General features: G+C 47.3%; 1 protein-coding gene across 5 annotated transcripts; it reads right to left on the minus strand.

Annotated features, from left to right (window-relative positions):
• Positions 1-12: 12 nt before the first annotated feature.
• Positions 13-18622, minus strand: SLC25A44 (solute carrier family 25 member 44). 5 transcript variants are annotated; one of them, XM_022559589.2, is made up of 5 exons: positions 18402-18622; positions 16788-16974; positions 12401-13038; positions 6147-6274; positions 13-2643 (listed from the first exon to the last, which is right to left on the minus strand). In XM_022559589.2, the coding sequence occupies exons 3-5, from the start codon at positions 13023-13025 to the stop codon at positions 2452-2454; spliced, it is 945 nt and encodes a 314-aa protein (XP_022415297.1). In that variant the 5' UTR covers positions 13026-13038; positions 16788-16974; positions 18402-18622; the 3' UTR covers positions 13-2451. The 5 variants fall into 5 exon arrangements, with proteins under 5 accessions (XP_022415297.1, XP_022415296.1, XP_022415298.1 ...); XM_022559588.2 differs by having other exon boundaries at positions 17953-18622; XM_022559590.2 differs by lacking the exon at positions 16788-16974.
• Between the last annotated feature and the right edge of the window lie 36 nt (positions 18623-18658).

The following is an 18658-nucleotide window of genomic DNA, read 5'->3' on the forward strand; positions in this document are numbered from 1 at the left end:
TAAGCGCAAAGCTCAAGGACTCAATAAAAACGTTTAATTACACTTCGGAGACTTCATACAGTGCAACAGTGAATGTTCGCTGTTAATATTCACGAGTCCATTTTATCAAATGTTAACTGCATCTGCACTTTATTCCCCTGTCCTTAAATACTCCCATCAGGTTTCCCGTCTTGCCCAGTCTCCCGAAAGTTTCTTCCAATTTTGGCTACAGACCAATATATCAAAAATTCCAATTGGTCCAGATCCATGGTCCTGGGAAAATGGAAGCCCACTATCCCACCCCGACCAAGGCATTTTAACCAAACCCAATCCCTGTCCCTAAAATATTAGATGGGAAAGTAGGGGCCAGGGGTCCCTTTTAGTAAATGCCCATCATCCTTTAAAACTGTGTGTGTGACAGAGAGAGACAGACAGAGGAAACAGGTGAAAGACTGAAATACTGTACAATAAAATAAAACAGAAGAAAGAGTCTGGAGGAGTCTGGGATGGAAACAACCTAAGACATGAGAAGCAGGAGACTACCTCCTGTCCCTGATAATTTACCCACTTTGCAATGGTGGGGAAGGACTGAAGACAAGACTGTAGGGAGGGGAAGGTGCGGAGCTGAGAAAACCAACCTCCAAAGGTCTCACTAGGATGAGTTTAAAAAGAAAGGAGGGACCCCTGGCTTCTATTATGTTGGTGGTTCTTAGGGTAAAGGAGTGACTGAGAGGCAGGAAGATTCATGATCTGTGGGCCCAACCCTTTGGATGACCATTTGTGAATAGAAATTGGAGGACTCTTGACAAAGCGCAAGAAGGGACAGACAAAAATAAAAATAAGCAAAAGAGAAAATAACCCTCAAAGATAGAGCCCAAGATGGGCAGTGGTGGTGGTGAAGGTAGAGAATTCAGATTCTGATCTTGCCTGGGGGATAGAATGTGGGGCAGCCATAAGAAATATCAAGGCTTCAGGTAGCTAGCACCTTTCAAGTTGGCACCATGGCCTCTCCCAGGGGGTGGGACCAATAAGAAAGTTTGAAGGGTCATCCAAGCCAGATGTCTCAAGTAAAAGTGCAGGGTTTGATATGCCTTCTTCTCATTCCATTTACTGCACCTCTCCTCACCTGCAACACAAGCTTGGTAGAGGAGGTGTGTGTTGTGGGGGAAGGATGAGGCAGGGAAGGAGCACTCATCATCTAGCTCCTGAGAGCTTCAACAGATCATCTCGGCAGTATCAGGCTGGTAAATGCAGTGGTCCTGGTATTGGGTGAGTTCCTGACCCGCCCTTTACCCGCCTCCAAGCATCTCTCCAGAGGGTACCATGACCGGGATGACTCCTCAGATCAGAGACAAGAAAAACACAAACAGTTCCACATCTCAGAGACTCCCATTGTGAGACAACATCTGTTTCTGTGAGTCCAAGTGATTGGGGTATATATGTGTGTTATGACTGCCTGGGGCTGAGAACCTCCACTGCCCTCTCCTAGGTTTGGCTCAGCTGGTCGAGGGAGATGCACTAGGGCACACATATACTCCTGTCACTTTCCAAACCAACTACTCTCTAAACCAGACTTTTCAGGGTAGTGTTCCAAGTCCAGTGTGTCCCAGACAGTCTGATCTATTTAGAGCTGTGCCCACCACTGTAGTCATCCGGGCCAGGAGGAAAAAAACAGCTTATATATCCTGAGGCTGCTGGGACTGAAGGGACTGGGAGGGATAGATAACTGGGATCGAGGGAAAAGCTACATGATATTTTTCCACCTGTCTGAGGAAGGGGTGGGCTCTGAATGCAGGATTGGTGCTTTAGCAGGACTAAGACAGTAGCCTGGTTCACAGAAAAATACACACACAAAATAAAGTATCAACATTTCTCCCCAACCTAATAACTCTCCAAAGAGAGGATGAGTGCTCTGGAGAACCAGAGGTTTTTGCTGCTCCCACTCCCTGTGCAAAAGTGCCTGGCACCTTGCCCCCAGTGGCAGGGAAAAGCAGAGTAGTCTGGTGGGCAGCTCAGTCCCAAAATAAAAATAATCAAGCCTAAGAGATGAAGCAGGAAAGGGCTGATGGCAACTGCTTGGAATCTGGGCTGAAAGCCCAAGAGGAAGAACCAGTGGTAGTAAGCAAGTTCTATGTGCAGCTCTTCTCAGGATCTCAGGGACACAGATGGAGGGGGAAGGCAGAGAAGGGTTGGCAGGGGATGGATGGAGTGGGATTGGCAGGGAGAGTGGATTTCCTTAGGGCAGGACAGTACCTGTACTGAATGAGTGAGCCCAGTTTGGCAAGAAAATTTTAAAATGAGAGCAGGGGATCCAGGCGTGGAGCCTCTTCAGCAAGAGCAGTTCAAAGTCTCTGTCCCTGACCCAGGGCTGGACTCGGTATCTGGTGGGGCACCTGAAGAGGGTGCTACCCTCTCCTCTCTGCCCGACTCAGAGTAGTGTGGGAAACAGCAGGCTCCTCTCCCCATCACTGGTTACCAGTGTCTTGAGTCCACCAGCTCAGGTCGGAGGCTGAGTTTCTTGAGGCTCTCGTAGCCCACCACAATGACAATGGTTGAGGGCGTGGCTGAGATGATTCTGGCGGAGAGGCCTTTCATGAGGCCCCAAGGCCCCTCTTCTGCCATCAGCTGTCGGAAGGTCAGGATGATGGAGTTCTTGCCCTCAACCTGGAAAAGTCAACGCATTGGAGGACGACGGTCTGCAGTCAAAGCCCCTCTACCCAATCTCCCTCTGCCTTAGGCTAAAGTGGAAAGAATTAGACTTGGGAATCAGAGGGCTGGACTCTGCTTCTGCGGGACAGTTCAGCACAGTGACTGAGTATGGGCTCTGGTGCCAGACTGCCTGGTATGAATTCTGCTCCACAATTTACTAACAGCGTAATCTCAGGTACTTTACTTAACACTCTGCACCCCACTTTCCTCAAATATAAAATAGTAATGATAATACCTACCCTGTGGGGTTGTTCTACGAAGTAAACAAAAGAATACTTGTAAATGCTGAGAACAGTGCCTGGCAGACAGGAAGTATTCAATAAATGTTAGTTATAATTAATATCATTAGATAAACTACATAGTGATGAGTCTTTGGACCAAGTGCTTCTCTCTGGTCTCAGGGAGGCTGGATTAAATCACCTCTAAGGGCCTCTGCAGCTCTGTTACGGGCCAGGGTTCTTGGCCTTCCCGAAGCAATAGAAATTGACTAGAGGCCAGGCAAGAAATTCAGGCAAGGCTTTACTGGGGCCCTTGCTGCACAAGAGGGGAGCACGAACAAACAAGAGCTTCCTTTGCTTGCTCACTCCCCAAAGGGAGGTAAGCTTGTTTCTTATATGGGGTGAGGGTAGGGGTGTGTCCAGGAGTCCGGCCAGAGGGGTGGCTTAGGTATTTTGCCGCCCCTTAGGTGGTGCTGTGTGCAGGGAGCATGCACAGTACCTTGCTTTTGCTCCCGGCACTTCAAAAGTGGCAGTTGGGTTTTTTGGTTTCTTTGTATGTTTTGGGTCCAGAATTTGCCCCAACTGGGCATGCACACAGTTGTTTTTAGTCCCATATAGTTTCTTTGTATTCCGTTGCTCAAGGAGAGGTGTGTCCATGTGCAAGCCCTGCAGCACTGCAGCAAAGGGGCCCAGGTCCCAGCCTGTCTCAGCTCTCTCTACCAGTGATTTTGATTCTGATCATCTCAATCCCTCTGAAGCCCCATGGCTAGAGTCCTCCCCCTCCAACCCTGTCATCTCCCACACACCCTGTGACCTGTCTTCCCTATCATACTGGAATCTTTTCTCTCTTTTTTCTTAATAGTCTTGCCCTCTTCTTCCCCCCCACCCCCATACCTGCCACCAAATTACACTTTTAGAGATTAGCCCCTTCAGACCTTCAGCCAATGCAGGACAGACACACTCCTTGTTATACTTCCCTCTATTCACAAGGTGGTCCCATCTCTGACTAAGAACGTCTCCCCATTCCTCTCTGCCTCCTTTAGCGCCCTCCTCCACATTCCCCCTTTCCCTTCTTCCTCTGGCCACCTGTGCTCCCCTAATCCTCCACTTATCCACAGCCACGTCAAGGGCTTTTTTAGCTATGGCCCTGGTCCTCATATGTGCTGTCTCTTCCAGCCTGGGAACTCCTCAAAGTAAGGACCTGTCCTTTTCCTTGAATCTCCTCATGGAACACCCAGAACAAGGCTCAGGAGAGAATAAGGATGGAACCTATACACTTTATTTTGCAAACCAATCAGATGCCACTCATTTTCAAACGTGTGGGTCGTGGAGGGGGCGCATACTTTCCTAGGGACCAATACACAGCTGACCCTCGAACAACACGGGTTTGAGCTGCATGGGTCCACTTATATGCAGTATGTTTTTTTCCAGCAGTAACAAGTAACACTACAGTACTAATAAAAATTTTAAAAATAAATAAAATAACCGGGAAGACTTTACCATTGCTATTTAATCTTTATGGATTGCATATCTCTCTAAACATGTCAAGATATATTCCTGTTTCTCTAAAGTACACACTTGGTTAATTTAAGAATTCCATGCTTACGCTAACATTAAATTTAAAGAGATTATTTTACTTCTCTGGAAATAAATCAAAATTGTACATAGGGGGCTTCCCTGGTGGCGCAGTGGTTGAGAGTCCGCCTGCCGATGCAGGGGACACGGGTTCGTGCCCCGGTCCGGGAAGATCCCACACACCACGGAGCGGCTAGGCCCGTGAGCCATGGCCGCTGAGCCTGTGCGTCCGGAGCCTGTGCTCCACAACGGGAGAGGCCACAACAGTGAGAGGCCCGTGTACCGCAAAAAAAAAAAAAATTGTACATAGGTAGCAGAGTTACTACATAAAAAATTGAATTTAAAATTGAACTGCCTGCTTATATTACCCACAATGTGTTTAAATATCTTTGACTATAATCTATACCAAAATGATTTACGTAAAAATTCATTTTTATTTATACTTAAAAAACCCCAAAACACTACAGTACTATGCGATCTGTGGATGGCGAACCACAGATTCAGAGGGCCAAGTTATACTCAAATTTTCAACTATGCGGAGTGTCAGTGCTCCTAAACTCCATGTTGTTCAAGAGTCAACTGTACCTAGATTTGCCAGCCACCTCCATCCCAACATCCTGGTGTCAGGGAAGCTGACTTCACCTCCATCTGCTAAGGTTATTTTCCTTCCCTCTCCTTCTCACTGTAACTCAATGACCACACTCTCCTGGACAGCTGTCCTGTTAAGTTACCCAAATCAGATATTAAAATTCCCCCATTCTCTCCACCTAAACCTTTTTAAAAAATATTTATTTATTTTATGATTATTTATTTATTTTCTTTTATTATTATTTATTTTTAAATTTTATTATTATTTATTTTTTTATTTTGGCTGCACTGGGTCTTAGTTGCAGCATGTGGGCTTCTTAGTTGTGGCATGCGGGCTTCTTAGTTGCAGCATGCATGCGGGATCTAATTCCCTGACCAAGGATCGAACCCAGGCCCCTGGCATTGGAAACGTGGAGTCTTACCCACTGGACCACCAGGGAAGTCCCTCCACCTGAAGCTTTATATAGCAAAACCTACCATGTGTATATTATACATTATCATTCAGATTCTATTTCCTTGGACTCAGGGCTGTGAAATTGTCATTAAGCTGACTAAAGACAGGGACTATAACTTCTGGACAACACCACCCAGGGCTTTGTCTGTGTTTGTGCTGAGTCCACACAGAACAATCTGTGAAACCTGTTCAAGGACAGTCATTTTCACTGTAGAGAGCACACAGCCAAGTGGAGAAGCTAGATAGACTTACGAAATTAACTAAAATCATATTTCTAATAACCACAAAGCTACAAGGTAAGGAAAAGGTGGTTGATAGGCTATGCTATTATGATGAAAGCCTAGAAGAAAGCAGTAAGAATTCCTAGAGGCATGGGCAAGGAAAGGAGTAGAGGCATGCAAGGTAGCAGACAGGATGACAGAAACATTCTAGGTGATTCAAAGTGCTCAGCTGGTTTCAGTAGATGGTAAGCATAACCACAAGGAAGAGGCTTGGATGACCAGGAGAAGGCTGGCTAGACTAGAGGGCCATGACACAAAGAGGTCAGGAAATATTGGAGGGCCTGAAGATCACACCTCTAATGGTTTATCTGGGAGGAGGGTAGGGGAGAAGACTGGTCTTACCTGTACTCGGGTTCGGATGACATCCATGGGATTGGTGAGGATGGAAGCAGTGGCTGCAGCCAGAGGCCCCGAGATGGCTTGAAAGACGATGTGAGGGCACTCCTTAGGGCAGAGGGACGAGAGCTGCTCTGGAATCAAGGGAAAGATAATGCCTCAAGACATGAGGTTCCACTCCACACGGCCCCAAACCTTTTCTACCAGTTGGCCCAGTGATGACAAACCCTCCGTCCTTAGCCACCTTAGACCCTATAACTCCCATCTTTGCTTCCATCTAAACCAACAACAAAAAATTTTTTTTAATAAATTTATTTATTTATTTTTGGCTGCACTGGGTCTTCGTTGCTGCACGCAGGCCTTCTCTAGTTGTGGCGAGTGGGGGCTACTCTTCGTTGCAGTGCGCGGGCTTATCATTGCGGTGGCTTCTCGTTGCAGAGCACGGGCTCTAGGCATGCAGGCTTCAGTAATTGTGGCACGTGGGCTCAGTAGTTGTGGCTCGTGGGCTCTAGAACGCAGGCTCAGTAGTTGTGGTGCACGGGCTTAGTTGCTCCGCAGCATGTGGGATCTTCCTGCACCAGGGCTCGAACCGGTGTGCCCTGCATTGGCAGGCGGATTCTTAACCACTGCGCCACCAGGGAAGCCCTGAACCAACAAAAATTTTTAAATCTCAGGCCCCTTCCAGAAGTCATTTTGCATAGGACAAAATTCCTCTGGAGAAGGGGATTTCAAAACCTCCTTGCTTGCTGACTCCTTTCAGAAATCACTCCTGATGTAAAACTCTTATGCTTATGCTCTACTTTTCACAACTCACTGGCTAGAAAAGCACACACCACATATTTTCTTATACATGCACTGGATAACTGGTAAGATACATTAAAAATTGGTAACACTAATTGTCTTTAAGGAAGGAAGCTGGGTGACTGTGGTAGGTGAGGAGTGTTTTCACTGCATACCCTTTCTTACCTTTTGAATTTTGAACCATATGAATGTTTTAAAAAATAAAAACAATTACAATTAAAAGGGAAAATCATATCCTACAGTGAGAACTTTTCTTCAGCCTATATCAAGAAAGGAAAATTGGATTTCCCTGGTGGCGCAGTGGTTAGGAATCCGCCTGCCAATACAAGGGACATGGGTTCGAGCCCTGGACAGGGAAGATCCCACATGCGGTGGAGCAAATAAGCCCGTGCGCCGCAACTACTGAGCCTGAGCTCTAGAGTCCGCAAACCACAACTACTGAGCCTGCGTGCCACAACTCTGCTGAAGCCCACGCGCCTAAAGCCTGTGCTCCGCAACAAGGGAAGCCACCGCAATGAGAAGCCAGCGCACCACAAGGAAGAGTAGCCCCCGCTCGCCCCAAATAGAGAAAGCCCGCGCGCAGCAACAAAGACCCAACACAGCCGAAAATAAATAAATAAATTTTTAAAAAGAAAGGAAAATTCATTTTTCAAAATGCTGATGAAGAAAATGGAATAATATCCAGATTCACCCAATCCCAGTGTCACTAGGAAGTTCACCTGCAATTGAATTATTTTGCTTTTCCCTCTCTGAAGGTGAGAGACAAGAGTTCGTTCATTTATTCAACAAAGATTTATTGAGTGATTACCACGAGCCAGTCACTTTGGGTTCTAAAGATACAACAGTGAATAAAATAGCCTCAAATCCCTGCCCTTATGAAACTTACATTCTAGTGGGGGAAAACAGACAATAAATAAATAAAAAGCAAAATATACAACTATGTCAGACATGTTGTGTGCTAATTATAGAAAAAAATAGAGCAGGAAAAGGAGATAAGGAATGCCAAGGGCAGAAAGGGTAGAAGGTGAAGTCTAAGCAAAGCCCTAAAGGACAGTATAAGCCTTATAGATCTGTGGCGAGAACTTTCCAAGCAGAGGTAACATCCTATGCAAAGGCCCTGAGGCATGAGCATGCCTGAGGTCTTTGGCACCAAGGCCAGTATGCCTGCAGCCGAATGAATGAGGGAAAGAACAGTAGATGAAGTCTAAGAGGTAGGGCCCTGAAGCCACTGCATGGACTTTGGCTTTTACTCTGAGTGAGACTGGATGTAAAATAGATTTATCATCTCAAAGGTTCCCTCTCAGTTTTCTCTGTACAATTCAGTCACCATAATACCTTTAAGAATTTCTTCTTGCGGGGGAGGAGCAATATAGGGGTAGGGGATTAAGGGCTTCCCTGGTGGCGTAGTGGTTGCGAGTTCGCCTGCCGATGCAGGGAACACGGGTTCGTGCCCTGGTCCGGGAAGATCCCACATGCCGCGGAGCAGAGCGGCTGGGCCTGTGAGCCATGGCTGCTAAGCCTGCGGGTCCGGAGCCTGTGCTCCGCAACGGGAGAGGCCACAACAGTAAGAGGCCCGCATACCTCAAAAAAAAAAAAAAAAAAAAAAAAGAGGTACAAACAAGCTACAAGGATATACTATACAACACAGGGAATATAGCAAATATTTTGTAATAACTATAAATGGAGTATAACGTTTAAAAATTGTGAATCACTATATTGTACACCTGTAATTTATAAACTATTATACATCAACTATACTTCGATTTAAAAATATATATATATATATATATTTTTTTTTTCTTATGCTCCTAGTTTTGGTAATTTACGGCCAGGCAACTAAAGATTAGGAAACAAGTAGGATGGTGGAGGTTGGCAGGACAGAAGCGAGGGCTTCCAAGTCCGAAGGCATGACAGAATTCCTTAAGCCTTACCAGAACCACCTCTCCCCTGGATTTCTAATCACTTTCTTCCCCAGGGTCAGCATACAGAAAGAAACAAAGTGAACTGGTGGCTCTGCCTCAAGGGTGTCTTGTTGCTCCTGAGAAGAAAACATTTCACAACCACTGGAAGGCAGCATCTGGAAAACAAGGTGCTACAAAAGAAAACAGGGCTTCCCTGGTGGCGCAGTGGTTAAAAATCCACCTACCAGTGCAGGGGACACGGGTTCAAGCCCTGGTCTGGGAAGATCCCACACGCCACGGAGCAACTAAGCCTGTGCGCCACAACTACTAAGCCTGCGCTCTAGAGCCCATGAGCCACAACTACTGAGCCCACGCGCCTAGAGCCTGTGCTCCACAACCAGAGAAACCAATGCAATGAGAAGCCCACACACCACAAGAGTAGCCCCCACTCGCCGCAACCAGAGAAAAGCCTGCACGCAGCAATGAAGACCCAACACAGCCAAAATAAATAAATAAATAAAATTTAAAAATAAATCAATTAAAAAAAAGAAAACAGGGAGAGCCCTCTTTCCAACTGGGTAAAGAAGTCTTCTTGGGACTTCCCTGGTGGCACAGTGGTTAAGAATCCACCTGCCAATGCAGGGACAGGGGTTCAATCCCTGGTCTGGGAAGATCCCACATGTTACAGAGCAACGAAGCCCGTGCACCACAGCTACTGAGCCTGTGCTCTATTGTCTGCGAGCCACAACTACTGAAGCCTGTGTGCCACAACTACTGAAGCCTGTGTGCCACAACTACTGAAGCCTGCGCACCTAGAGCCCATGCTCCACAACATGATAAGCCACCGCAATGACAAGCCCACACACTGCAACGAAGAGTAGCCCCCTCTCACCACAACTAGAGAAAGCCCGCACGTAGCAACAAAGACTCAACACAGCCAAAAATTTACAAATTAATTAATTAATTATTTTTTTTAAAAAGAAGTCTTCTTTGCAAAGATGGCATGTACGCTGAGGCTTGAAGCATGAGAAGGACCCAGACACACAAACAACAGGGGAAAGGCTATTCCAGGCAGAAAGAACAGTATCTGCAAAGGCCTTGAGGTGAGAACAGAGCTTGGTGTGTCTCAGGAACTGAGAGAAGGGCAGTGAGAATGGACCAGAGTGAGTAAGGGCAGAGGAGCACAAGATGGGGCTGGAGAAGCAGACAGGGACCAGATCACATAGACCTGTATTGACCGTGAGAAGCATTAGATTTTATTGTAAATACCCATAAGGCAGCATTGGTAGATTTTAAGCAAAATGGAGTGACAGAAACCAGTCTACTCTCTCAACAAATATTTACTGAGCACTTACAATTCACCAGGCCCTGAGACACACAGTGTCACAGAGTGTGGTACACAGTGGGTATTCAGTAAATGTTAGTTTCCACCCCCTTCCAAGAAACTTTCCAGTCAATTATATCAAAATAAAGCTGGGGGAAAAAAGCATTAAGAAAAAAGAAGAACCTGTGCAAATAACAGAAGAGATAGGCACATACAAATAACATCAAGGCAAATGTTCTAACTGCCTTAAGAAAGACTGAAGCAATGTCATGGGAGTTGGAAGGAGGGAAAGATCATTTCTGAGTTGAGAGATACATGGAGAGGATGGGAGAGGAGCCAGTGAGTCATGATTTCACCAGGGTAAGTGGACCTGGAAGGCATCTAGCAGAGGGATATGAATACAGCAGAGGTGGGAGAGATGATGCATGGTGGAGGAACGGTGTGTGAACTGGCCTGGCTGCAGCATAGACTATACATAGGGAAACAGCAGGATGTTTCACTGAAAAGGGGAGGTGAAGCCAGGCTGAAGAGTTTGGATTTTACTGAGTAAGCAGTGGGAGCCACTGAACATCACAACCAGAGTTTAAAGTTAATCCATTAGGGGGACTTCTCTGGTGGCACAGTGGTTGAGAATACACCTGCCAATGCAGGGGACACGGGTTCAAGCCCTGGTCCGGTAAGATCCCACATGCCGTGGAGCAACTTAAGCCCGTGCGCCACAACTACTAAGCCTGTGTTATAGAGCCCACGAGCCACAACTGCTGAAGCCCTCGCGCCTACAGCCCGTGCCCTGAAACAAGAGAAGCCACCACAATGAGAAGCCCGCGCACCGCAATGAAGAATAGCCCCCGCTCACCACAACAAGAGAAAGCCCACACGGAGCAGCGAAGACCCAAAGCAGCCAAAAATAAATAAATTGATAAAATTTTAAAAATAAATAAATAAAGTTAATCCATTAGGGACTTGTGTGTAGATAGGAAGGAAGAGACTTGGAACAGCTAGAAGGCTGATGCAATAGTCCAAGAGGGTAGGTACAGAGAATGGTTTTCAGGAAAGGCAGTGGGAATGGAGAGAAAGTTGGACAAGACATTCCAGGGTCACTAGGACTAGATGTGGGGACAAGGACAAGGGGCCAAGCACTATGCCCAAGGCCTCAGTTTCAGTGATTTGGAGAATAACATGGCCACTGACACATGAAAGTAAGTCAGAAGAGAAAGCCAGCTTGGGATGAAAAATGGTTAATTGAAACAAATTTCAGATGTAAGTGCATGCCTCCAGGTCAAAAGGTCCAACAGCCAGGATGTCTGTCCAGAGCTCTGGACACGTAAGTTTGGGAACAGAAATAGAAATTTTGGACATATTAGAAAAGGACAACTCTAATTGTAAATGAAATCAAATGAGGAGAGAGGGGCGAGGACAGACTCCAGAGAAAATTCTCACGTTTCCTAGGAAGGTTCTCTAACATTAAGATTGCCAGAAAAAAAAAAAAAAAAAAAAAAAGATTGCCAGCATCCATTCCCAAAGAATCTGATACAAAGGGTCGAGGTGGAGCCCATGTATCTGAATTTTACCAAATACTCCAGATGAAAGACTGTGTTAAACAGAAGAAGAGACAGAGCTACCAAAAAAAAAAAAAAAGCACCATTAGAAAAATAGGAGAGGGACTTCCCTGGTGGTCCAGTGGTAAAGAATCCACCTTACAATGCAGGGGACACAGGTTCGATCCCTGGTCAGGGAACTAAGATCCCACATGCCACGGGGCAATGAAAAGCCCACACACCGCAGTAAAGAGTAGCCCCCGCTTGCCGCAGCTAGAGAAAGCCCGTGCGCAGCAACGAAGACCCAACGCAGCCAAAAATAAATAAATAAAATAAATAATTTTTTTAAAAAAAGAAAAAAAAAATAGTAAGGAAAGGCATCCAACTCAAAAGCTATTACCCATTGCTCCACTGCTTTCACCTTTAAATCCTATGGATTTTGTCCCTCCCCACCTTATGATTCTCTGCCAATATTCCACTAAACTGAGTTGATCCTGATTCATCGAGAACATACGCTATGTCCTACAGTCATATACTTTACTTGTCTGATTCCCTCCACTATAATATTAGCTCCTTGAAGGGAAGAACCATGTCTTACTCATCTCTGAATCCTCCTGGATTCAACATGCACAGAGCAAAAGCATCTCTGTCCATTAGTAACCATCCTCCACCCCCACCCTCCTGGTCCCTGCTTACCTGCATAGAAGTGGTAGAAGGGCCACCAGACAGCACTGTTTGGGATGTAAGTAAGCAGCGAAGCCACATAGCCCCGGTAGAAGCCACGAAGTCCATCAGCCCGCAGGATCTGCCTGATGATGTCCTTGGTTTGGCCAAAGGCAACTACCCCTTGTCCCTCTGGATTCCCTCGCACTTGGAAGCGGCCCATTTTCTCACCCTTGCGCTGCATCATCAGGTGCTGGGAGACCACATCAATGGGCACTGTGATGCTCTGAGCCACGAGAGAGGCCGAGCCACCGGCCACCAGTGATTTGACTGTGTTGCTCTGGCTGTAGTCAGCTACAAACTTCCGGGTGAGCTCATAAGTAGTAACATAGCACTGGCCAGATATGAGGGTGAAGGTGTTGACCAGGAACCCCCGGTAGAGGCCAGTCACACCATCTGCCCGTAGGATCTTGAGGAAGGCATCAAAGGTCCCATGGTAGAGGCTCTTGCCTTTCTGAACCTGCAAGCGAGTGCGGATGAGGGTGAATGGGTAGACACTGACACGGATCATCATTGTCATTGCCACACCAAACACGTAGAACTTCTTCTTGTCCAGGTGTTCCCACTCGATGATCTGGATGTTACGTTTGTCCTCCATTGTGTCTGGAGACCTGGGGATTTGAGCAGGGTGGAGGGAATGTGAAGGAGATCAGAATTTGCACTTTCCCCTCCTGGATGGGCTCTGAAACCCCATTCTCAGGCTTCAGCTCCTGGGGTACTCACTTCTCCAAAGTTTAGACTTCACCCAGTCTGGCTCTGCCAACCCCTGCCTGATTCTTCCTTCATGGATCGGGATAGTGCCCTCTTCTCTCTCCTTTACCAGTCTGTCCCAATTCAGGACCCCTCTTCTGAAAATTGTTTCTCACCTCAGTGACTCCCGTGGGCCCACTCCCACCTCAGCTCCCTACCCCCAGCTTATCAGATCGGCTATTCAGGTCTCTCTACCTCTGGCCAGGCCCTGGTGTCATGGCCCAGTCTCCTTTTCCTTCTCTAGCTCACCCAGACAGCTCAGGATGCTGTGGGCAAACCAACCACATGGCCTTTAAGTGGGCTAATGGGGATGTCACTAAGTGACATTCTGGAGGTTCCTAAAGGCTAAAGGGAAGTGCTCCATTTCTGACACTCCTGGGCCTACTGAGGAGACATGGCCTTCGGCCTTGGGCCTTTGAGCCTCAGCAGGGTGCCTCTTTTACCACCATTTACCAGCTGACTCACCTCACTTTATTTCTGGTTTCCCGTGCTGGCCCCTCTGAGCTCCTCCTGACCCACATTCACTACACTTACACCTTCTCCAGTCTGCATTAGAAGAAAGTGCGAGGAAGAAGGCAAGTGGGGCTTTCACTCCACAGGCACCCCCCCACACACACCTCCCTTCCTTCTAATGAAAGGAGTTAGAAATTTAGGAACAAGCCAAAGGTCAGAGTCCTCTTTGGTTATTAGATAACTCACTCTAGAGAAAGAAGAGAACCACCTGAGAGCTAAGCAGTTTCCCTGAAGAGTCTTAACTACAGGGTAGAGAACAGGCTTGGCCTCTTTCATCCCCAAGCATATAAACAATAACCTCAGCCCCTAGGTAGTGAAGGGAGATTCAAGTGACAGAAAAGATATAGAGACTCTGCCTTTGAGAAACTCAGTCTCTTCAAAGAGACACAGTATCCCTCTGGGGAACAGATATAAGACACAGAGATAAAGAAACCAGGGCAAATTAATGTACATGTGGCCCTCATGTTAAGTGTATCCACTGACTAAAGTTTCAAACAAAACTAATAAGGTTACAACTGTAATAACTGTATAAAATCAGGAGCTTTCAACTTAAGAAATGTCAAATGAGGGGCTTCCTTGGTTTCGCAGTGGTTAAGAATCTGCCTGCCAATGCACGGGACATGGGTTCGAGCCCTGGTCCAGGAAGATCCCACATGCCACAGAGCAGCTAAGCCTGTGTGCCACAACTACCAAGCCTGTGCACCACAACTACTGAGCCCGCATGCCGCAACTACTGAAGCCCGCGCGCCTAGTGCCTGTGCTCCACAACAAGAGAAGCCACCACAATAAGAAGCCCGTGCACCGCAACGAAGTGTAGCCCCCGCTCACTACAACTAGAGAAAGCCCGCATGCAGCAACGAAGACCCAACATAGCCAAAAATAAATTAAATTAATTAAATTAATTTAAAAAAAAAAAAGAAAGAAAGAATCCACCTGCCAATGCAGGGGACCTGGGTTCGAGCCCTGGTCCGGGAAGATCCCACATGCCACAGAGCAACTAAGCCCGTGCGCCACAACTACTGAGCCTGTGCTCTAGAGCCCTTGAGCCACAACTACTGAAGCCCGTGTGTCACAACTACTGAAGCCCATGTGCCTAGAGCCTGTGCTCTGCAACAAGAGAAGCCACCACAGTGGGAAGCCCGCGCACCGCAACAAAGAGTAGCCCCCACTCTCAGCAACTAGAGAAAACCGGCGTGCAGCAGTGAAGACCCAATGCAGCCAAAAATTAAATAAATGAATAAATAATTAAAAAAAAAAAGAAATGTCAAATGAGAGGACATCATATATTGGACATACACATAGTGACAATGTAATGTGCTCCTGTGTAGGATACTGGACATTTTCAGCCAGAAGGGTAAAGTGAGAAGTTAAAGTCCAGGAAGCAGGAAATCAGGGCCTCCCTAAGCTCTGAGAGAAATCCTTAAGGGATGGGAAAGGAGGTGGCCACATCAAAAGGACAACTCTAGAGAGGTGAAGTTCTACACAGGCAGTCCCAGCACCAAAGCCTTGACAAATCTCATGTCAAGTGTATAACCAGAGTTCATCCTCAACCACCTTCCCCAACCAAAGGTCCCAACCAGCCTAAGCAGCTTCTTGGTTTACCATATAAGTCAGTGGGGAAGCAAGGTTAGCTTTTTGGAATTTCCTGAGCTGGACTGCATCACTTTCATTAAAGTATAAGATACCTGCAGTGCAAACTGAGTACATGTGAGCTGAGGGAAAACCTCATGTGTGGGTGAGGCACATGTAACCAAGACAGGCTTCCTGGAGGAGGACAAAGCAGCTTGAATGGAGGAATACATGTGGACAGTGAAAGGGAGAAAACAATGGCTTGAAACAACTGGGTTGACCAGAACAGAGAATCTAGGCCATGGGAAATGAGCTAGAGATGGGGTTCTAGGAGGAGAACCCCTGGAACACTGATGTGCCACCTGCTGTGGGCAAAAGCGGCCCTTCCTCCAGCCTCAGCCCAGGACACCCATCAAGTCCAGTGCGGCAAACTTCTCCTTTAAGGCCCTTCAAGAGAAAGGGATCACTGTATCACTAACAAACAGGGTGTTTGGCATCCAGGGTCCCAAGGTTATGTGTCCATTTCCACTGAGAGAGGAGGAGAAGAGGGAGAGACACTAGGATTTACTGAACACCTATTACCTCAAGTAATCCTTACAACTTAACCTCTACACAGTTAAGACACTTCTGCTACATGAGGAAATTGAGGTACAACAAATAGGTTAAAAGGAACAAGCCCAAGGTCACACAGCTGGTTAGCGGAGGCAGGATATGAGCCAAGTTTGCTCCTCTACGCCATCATGCCCTCTACTTCATGGGAGATGAGGAGTTCCAGCACAAATCACTCTGTTCAGTATAAAGCCAGGCCATTCCCACCCTTGGGAGGCAGAATTAATGCCCTCATGACTGCCAGTCACCCAAGGGTTAAGCATAAGCTCCTGGCAGCAGATGCCCAGGGATTTCTCTCCGCTTTATTCCATTGAAACCAAGAGCTGCCTCTGCTTTCCCAGCGTGCTTGTGGAGTGACTGAGCTGAGTGGCTGGGTAGGCCTGTTGTCATCACAGGACAAATACAGCAGGGCTCAAGCAAGGACTCCTGCCCAGCTCATGGATACTGTGTGCTGAGCAGGGCAGAGAGCCAGAGCCACAAAGGACTCTGTTCTAGGACCTGGTTTTGTGGGCACCGTCTCAACTTATCAAACTGAATGACAGAGTGCCAACAACTCCTGATGAGAAATCCTACAGCAGCACCCAGCGCCCCATTTCCCCACTTTCCTCCATCTCTCACATGTGCCAGTCTATTTTAAATTCCCAGAAAGAAGGGAGGACTCTCCACGGCCAAAGCAGGTAACTTCTATCATTACCATGGTGACAGAAGAAGCCACTAAGGGTCATGCCACAGAGGGCTGAGCCTCTACAGTTGAAGGGGAAGGCACTGCACCCACCCCCTCTATCCCTTTGAAAGGTGGGTTGCTCCTAAAAGTTGGGATCTCAACCTGCTCCTTGTTATTTAACCTCCAAACTTCCCGCTGAAATATCAAAACCAGTTCCTTGTGTTTCACCCTCTGGAAAATCCTCCATGCAGATACCTGTATGCTCACTTCCTTCAGCCTTCCTTTCTTCCAATTCAATCAGCCCAGCTTCTTTATGGCTCTTTCCCAGATCCTTATTTGTGTTCACGGCTCCAATTCTGAATTTTCCCCCATCTTTTAACACAGCTTAGACACAAAGGTTAAAGTGCTTCATATGGAGACCCAACAGATGACCCAGGATGTCCTGAAATCATCAAATGAGATGTCAGAGGCAGAACCCCCACTGCTGAGCCCATCAGAGGAAAGGGACAAACTGGCCCAAGTAGGTATACCTCCTTCTCCACTTCCCTTCTCCCTGTACCAGAAAAACCACACCAGACTGTTCACTAGGTTCTGAAATAAGATCCTGGTTCAGGACAAGGCAGTGTCACCTGGAATGTAAGGTCATTTGATGAAAAGAACACTAGTAGTCAGGAGATCCAAGTCTGAGTTCCACTTCCATTACCTACTAGTAGGATTGGAACCAAGTCACTTCTTTGAAATTCAGTTTCCTCATCTGTGAAATGGGGCTAGTAAAGCCTGCCATAGCTATGTCACTGTGGTGCAATTCTCATGAGCTAATGTGTGAAAGCACTTTGTTAACAGCAAAGCACTTCTACCATTTCAGAAAGCTCTACCGGACAGTGCTGCTCTAAATCTTTGCTACTCAGAGTGGTGCACAGACCAGCAGCATGGGCATAATCTGGGAGCTTGTTAGAAATACAGAATTTCAGGATGCTCCATAGGCCTGCTGAGTAAGAACCAACATGCTCACAAGATCTCTGGGTGGTTAATACATATATCAGAGTTTGGAAAGTATTGCCTTAAATATTAAGGATTGTCAGTATTATAACAATGATAACAACTACTCTAGGAGTCCAGACCATTATGACTAGGTTAGGAGCCCTCTGACTCCATCCTGACTTGTCACCAGGACTGGGCTCAGTGATGACTTCTAGACTTATTCAAATCTTTTCAGTCAACAACCCCCCCCCCCGCAAGTCAAATAGCCACCTACAACCCCTGACAGGACATCCGTGGGGTTTGGTCCCCACTTCTGTGCTGGAAACATCTTTGCTTCTTACTTCTGTTCCTCTGTACTTCTTACTGCAACTGCATCAAGGCTTTGCATCCTGGGAGCTATCTACCACATGAATGTGAATATATTTACATGCTTGCCCACCTGTCCTAATGAACATGCATTTCCTTAGGGAAGTTCCCTGGCATGCCTCCAACCTCTCCCTTCAAGACAACCTCCCCTCTGGGGCATGAAGCGATTTCCATCCAGCCTTCCTTCGGTCTTCCATAGGTGCCCACGTGATCCCTCATGACAGACACCACATGACAGTCCTCTTCACCTACTCCACATGACACCCCCTTTAAGCTGCTTCTGTCCTGGCCCCCGAGATGCCGCCTCGCCATGCCTCTCGCCATGCTTCTTTCGCTGTCAGCGAAACTCATGCTCCTCCGACAGGAAAAGATGACTCGTTGGAGTCGCCCCTCATTCCCCAAACTGCGTGGTGGGCTCCCACTGAATTGCAGCCGGCCACTTCAGGCACCCGCTGCCTCCCTGACAGGTCCAGGTCCTCGGAGACCTTAGTCCTCTGGCACCCCAAGTCGGTGGTTTCTTACTTTCTCACATCAGGGCGGTTCCGCCCCGTCTGAGGTGAACTCCAAGCGCGGATCTCTAGGCCGCAGCTCCCACTCTATCCTCTGTTTCGGGCGACTGATGGCCTGCGGTCGCATCTTCCTCCATCTCGACCGGGCTCCTGGTACTGACGGAACCGGAAATTGGGACTTTGTCACTCCCGCCCCCTACGGGGGGCGGGGATGAACGGTGTGCAACTCCACCAATGGCGTTCTGAGCCTTTAGCCTCTCGCCCCGCCCC

This window comes from Delphinapterus leucas, chromosome 1 (genome assembly GCF_059928025.1).
Source record: "Delphinapterus leucas isolate spDelLeu-1000000601 "Yukka" chromosome 1, BTC_Dleu_Yukka2, whole genome shotgun sequence".
Classification (NCBI taxonomy): Eukaryota; Metazoa; Chordata; class Mammalia; order Artiodactyla; family Monodontidae; genus Delphinapterus; species Delphinapterus leucas.